Raw genomic sequence first — 6087 nt, 5'->3', positions numbered from 1 at the left:
CGAATAATTGATAAGTTAGCTTATAGCAAATAGCTTATAAGATAATTTATAGCAGATAAACTTAACGATTGAATTTGTGGTGCTTAATAAATTTAACGATTAAACTTTCTTATAAATATAAAATGATATAAGAAAGATAAGTTTAATTCATATTTCATTTTTTTTAAGTAAGATTTTTTAATTTTTTTAATAAAGGCCACAAGAGTACAAATGTGACATCTATGTTAACACTCCCAAGAAACCACCTAAAAGTATCCTTGTGAAATTTATTAAAATAAAATAAAATAAGAAAGATACAAAGAATCTTGAGGGGACTAGACCAAAACCCATGGTGTAAGAATTTCTCTACTTCATTAAAAACCTCACCAAAGAAAATCTAATGGGATAAAACCTTGATGAAGAAAAAAATAGTATAGAGATAAAATAAAGATTCGAACATAAACAATAATATCAACAAAATCTATATAAAGGTAAACCTAACTGTTTTTTTTTTGTAAATAAGATGACTAGAGTAAAATTGAAAGGAAAAAAAATATAAGATATAAAGTTTACGTTAATTGAATTAGCTTACCAAAATAGTATTAAGCAAGTAAAAATAAGCTATCAACCCGTAAGAAAATGAGATTACCAAAAATGGTAAAATTTATGACTCTTAAAGTTTTTAATGTGAAGATTCATCCTCCTAAAACTCCTAAAATAAAATAAAAATAATTGTGACATCCTTTCTCAAGTCAATTTTTTTTTTCTTTAACAATTGTTTTAAGATACTCTTTTACAGGGCTAGCCAACAAACTTTATAACGAGACTTTCAAAAATATAATACTAAACTTAAAAATTTAAATTAATTTTTGTTGAATATGAGACTAGGTCTTAGAACATGCATGGAACCTCATCACTTAACCAAATGTGCCGGTTAAACTATTATGTATTTATAACTAATTTTAAAAAAAAATTGGGATCTTTTTTTAACCAAAATTATGAGGCCTAAAACTCTTCCAGAGATTACTTGGCCTTTAGACAACCTTGCTCTTTTAACATTTTTCTAGATTACTCAAAAAAGAATAGATTAAATGGCAATGACTCGCAAGCCTTTAAAAAAAATACAACAAAGAGAAAATTTGTACTCCACAAAAAGAAAAAATGAAAAGCAACGTAGGGCATAAAAGTGGGGGTAATTCTTACTTAGTCACAAGGTCAATAAAAATTATTTTGACATACACAAAAGTATGAAAAAATAAAATATAAATAAATTAAATAATACTTTTTGGTACATAAAGGAGGGCAATAATATGAATTTTTTAAATGAATATGTTATATATCCTTTATTTTTTTCTATTAGCGAATAAGTTATATATTCTGATGAGCGCGTGTCTAGATTTTTTATATTTAGATTTAAGGTCTATAACTCTTACTTAGGTCACTTAATCTTTAGATATACAGTATGTCTAATGTATTTAGTTAGCTTTATTTATGGCCCAAATAAGTGTAGCCGGAAGAGTGGTCATAGTCAGTCAACTTTGGCCACTTCACTTTGTCTAATTTCCTCTTTATATAATCTTTGTTTTCCACTGATTAATTGCATTGCATTATATGTGGATGCATACATATAATCATAGTTTTGATTCACCATCATCTCAATTATTTTAGTACGTTATATATCTAAGTTTTTGATCGGCAACACCAGCTTGTTAACCATGGCTGGCGGAGGTTTCATCACCGGCTCCAGCAGCAACAATTTTGAGGCAAAAATAACTCCGATAGTCATAATTTCATGTATCATGGCTGCCACTGGTGGTCTCATGTTCGGTTACGACGTTGGTGTTTCAGGTATAATTTTCTTTTCTTTCTATTTTCTTTTCGCAGAGTGAAACTACTTGTTACTCTATTTGTTTCAATTTTTATAAGATGAATATAATTAATTAACTACATCTTTTAATCATATAATTAATGACCTCATTTCTATTATGGTTCAAAATTAATATAAAATTATATTATAGAGAAACAAAATTTGTATTATGATGATAGGTGGTGTAACAGCTATGCCACCATTCTTGAAGAAGTTCTTCCCAGCAGTATACAGAAAGACAGTGCTAGAAAAAGGATTAGACAGTAATTACTGCAAATACAACAATCAAGGATTACAATTATTTACATCGTCCTTGTATCTAGCTGGTTTAACAGCCACTTTCTTCGCATCCTATACCACTCGAGTGTTGGGGAGAAGACTCACGATGTTGATAGCTGGTTTTTTCTTCATTGGTGGAGTTATCTTCAATGCTGCTGCTCAAAACCTTGCCATGCTTATAGTTGGAAGAATCTTACTTGGTTTTGGAGTTGGTTTTGCTAACCAGGTGCCCTCTTTTTCTTCCACTCTTTCATTTTGTTAAATTCTTGATCAATAGTACTCTTGACTCAATTATAGTTTTTTTTTTTTCTATAAATCCCTTGTGAATTATTGTGATGTTGACAATGTTTGATGTCAATTATGTTTCCCCCTTTTGTTTTTTCATTGCATGTGTTTAGTTTTCTATTTTTATTTAATTTCTTAGAAAATGACATTTGATTTAGCCATTTAGGTGAATGATGCTGGGTATTTTATTTTCTTCTTTTTTAACTGAAAACATTACTATTATTGTCTAATAATATTACATACTCCCTCAGTTCCTTTAATCTCTCAATAACTCATACTTCACATTTTCTATAAAATCAATTTTTTTTTTCAATAACTACATTTCTTTTTTCAAAATAAGGGTAAAATAGGGGGAAAAAGTCCAACTATTTCCAATCTTAGTTCAAGAATTTTATGTTAAAACGACACTTAAAAATGAATGGAGAGAATAATAAGTATATTAGTTATTTCTTTTATTAAGTAAGTATATTAGTTATTAATGATAAGACTCGAGTTAAGTCGATATAATATAAGGCTGGTTTAGAGGTTAGGGTGGATGAAAGTGTTTAACGTGTGTTTGATCTGTTAAAAAATAAAAGACTAGATAAGACAATTTTAGTTGTATTTCGTTTGATTTTGAAACTATTTCTAGAAATGGACAAATTAGAGGTTAATGGACTTAACAAAAATTGAAATTTTGGTCCTCGATTGAACTGCGAGACAATTTTTTGTCATTTGCATAAGTTTTCTAAAATATCAAAATAAAAATAAATCAAAAATAAATTGCAGATAAAAAATAAAATATAAAAAATAATCTTATCTTAAATTTTATTCTGTGTTGTTCTGTTCTATACTGTTTCATCTAATACTTTACATTTTGCAGATAAAAAAACCACAAGAGAGAAATATATTGGTTCTTTTTTTAAAAAAAGAAATTAAAAATAAATTGTGATAACATCACCCTTAATTAAAAGCTTTTAATTTCATCGATAAAAAAAACGTTAATTTTTACTAATTGGTTCAGTATGTAAGTAACTTTTTTTGGTTTAATTTGATTACAGGCCGTGCCAGTGTTTCTTTCTGAAATTGCTCCTTCAAGAATTCGCGGAGCTTTGAATATTCTTTTCTCACTTAATGTCACTATTGGCATTTTGTTTGCTAACCTTGTCAATTATGGAACCAGCAAGTTAGTATATCTCTTATGTGCTGTTGCGTGTACTTTTTTTTTGTTCTTCAATTTTGTTGCTAATTGGAAATGAAAACAATTAAGATGATTGATTAATGATTAATAATAAAGCATAAGTCATAATCAGAAGAATGGTATACATAATCAATAGTGGTTAATCTTTTCTTATCAAAAGAAAAAATAGTGGTTAATCTTTTAGGGAAAATTTACCCTCCATTTGAGTCCCACAAACTCGAGATACCTAATTTACTTTTAAAAAAAAAAAGAGTGGTGAAGTCTGGTACTCAGTTTTAAATCTTAAGAGTAGTATTTAGGAAATTGAATTCATGGATGATAGTGTGTATATTAAATAAACAAAGTCTCCGTGAGCTTAGCTCAATTGATAGGGACATCGCACTATATGTGCAGGAGTCCGAGTTCGAACCCAGTACACTTCACTTATTCACCTTTAAGATGGATTTTCTAGCCACTTGGTAGTTTTAATTAGTTGAGACACAACAATTATTTGATGTTGTGACCAAATGTAGAATCAAAGGTGGATGGGGTTGGAGGCTATCTCTAGGATTGGCTGGTATCCCAGCACTTCTCCTAACAATTGGTGCCATCTTAGTTGTGGACACTCCCAACAGTCTCATTGAACGTGGCCGCACGGAAGAAGGAAAAGCCGTACTCAAAAAGATTCGTGGTACCGATAACGTTGAGCCTGAGTTCTTGGAGCTTGTTGAGGCCAGTCGCATAGCTCAAGAGGTTAAACACCCTTTTAGAAACCTACGCAAACGCAAAAACCGGCCTCAACTTGTCATTTCGGTTGCCTTGCAAGTAAGTATCTATCGGCATATTCTAATAATTATTAATATTGACTGTTACAAAAATAATGATTCCGTCTCTACCACATCGAATAAAGTTGGTCGTCGGGTGTTGTTATTGGAAGCCGGTGTACAAATGTTCTTGTCTCAAGTCGTAATAGCTATCATTTTAGGGTTCAAGGTTGCTGATCATTCGGATAACCTTTCAAAAGGTTACGCAATTTTCGTAGTTATCTTGGTTTGCACTTTCGTGTCTGCTTTTGCTTGGTCTATAGGTCCTCTTGGATGGCTTATTTCAAGTGAGATATTTCCATTGGAGACTCGTTCGGCCGGACAAAGTGTCACTGTTTGTGTCAATTTGCTCTTCACCTTTGTCATTGCACAAGCTTTTCTATCCATGTTGTGTCATTTCAAGTTTGGCATCTTCTTGTTCTTCTCTGGATGGGTTTTCATCATGTCAATCTTTGTGTTTTTCTTGGTGCCGGAGACGAAGAACATACCGATTGAAGAGATGATTGAGAGAGTATGGAAGCAACATTGGTTCTGGAGGAGGTTTGTTGAAGATGAGTATGACAATGAGAAAGTTAATGCTGATTATCAGTTGTAAATTGTTGGAATCAATCCCTGGCAATTGTATTTGCAGCTTATATAGGTCATAATGTGTGGTTCACTGGTTTGTGTTCCATATTTTGTAGTTTTACTTTCCATATTTGCTTTTATTCCTGCTATAACAAGGGAATAATGAGTCTTCAACAAACTACACTTTGGAAGTGAAGATTATAGAATAAACTAACTGCAAGTTCCCTCTAAAAAAAAAGTCACGTGACCTTTCCTTGATTTTTTTTTTAAAAAATAATAATAAATTTTGGTTGGTCAATACAATTAAGACACGTGTAAAAAAAATTTCATGTCAGCAAATTTTGGTCAAAATAGTCAATGAGAACCAAAAAATGCAAAATGGGGCAAACGTGGGGTCCAAAATCGCACATTTGAAAGGTGGTGGGCCAAAATCGCACAATTATGAAACGTGGGGAGCCAAAACTGCAATTTAGCCTTTATTTTTTATAGTATGTGTTGCACTGTTACTTTTTAGACCATATTTATTTAGTGATGTCAGCTCTAACAACATACAATCTGCCTCCTAATGCCACACATATGTAAGCCTATTGTCCTGCTTGTTATATTACTTCATGAGTCGATTCTATGGAGCAGTGGGTTTTTCGGATGACTCAATTTTATTCCAAGAACATGGCTTGCATCTATTTTATCCCCTATTCATTATCAACAATGAAGAAACTAAGGCAGTCCGTTGGCAGCTTATTTTAGTACATTCTCATTTTTGTTAGAAAAAAAATAGCAGAAATAAATTAGTTGATTCAATTTATAGTATTTAATAAAATTAACGGTTGAATTTGGTTATAAATACAAAATGATATAAAAAAAATTACATGAAATAATAAGCTATAAGCAAATTGAAATGATAAGCTATAAGCATATTAAATTAGCTTACAAAATAAGCTATAAGCAAACAAACAAACTACAAACTCATGAGAAAATGACAATTACCAAAAATTTGTCTTGCCAAATATACCCGAGTCAGGAGTAATACGGTTGGTGGCAGGGATGAGTGAGATAAGAGTGTAATGATAAGGAGGTCGAGAGTTCGATTTTCACCGACAATAAAAATTAATAATACTAATTATTAA

At 31.0% G+C, this 6087-nt stretch overlaps 1 protein-coding gene and 1 pseudogene across 1 annotated transcript; both read left to right on the top strand.

The window, feature by feature from the left end:
• Positions 1-1583: 1583 nt before the first annotated feature.
• On the top strand, positions 1584-4167 carry LOC123907874 (annotated as a pseudogene).
• A 350-nt stretch (positions 4168-4517) lies between these two features.
• On the top strand, positions 4518-4988 carry LOC123905432 (sugar transport protein 13-like). The gene has a single exon (XM_045955027.1). The coding sequence runs from the start codon at positions 4518-4520 to the stop codon at positions 4986-4988; it is 471 nt and encodes a 156-aa protein (XP_045810983.1).
• Positions 4989-6087: the final 1099 nt, after the last annotated feature.

Source organism: Trifolium pratense, linkage group LG2 (genome assembly GCF_020283565.1).
Source record: "Trifolium pratense cultivar HEN17-A07 linkage group LG2, ARS_RC_1.1, whole genome shotgun sequence".
Taxonomy (NCBI): Eukaryota; Viridiplantae; Streptophyta; class Magnoliopsida; order Fabales; family Fabaceae; genus Trifolium; species Trifolium pratense.
Note: the sequence above shows the minus strand (reverse complement) of the source record. Positions and strands in the feature narration are given on the sequence as shown.

Excerpts from the sequence above, each read along its gene's own strand:
- LOC123905432 (XM_045955027.1), top strand. The coding sequence starts at position 4,518 with ATGTTCTTGTCTCAAGTCGTAATAGCTATCATTTTAGGGTTCAAGGTT.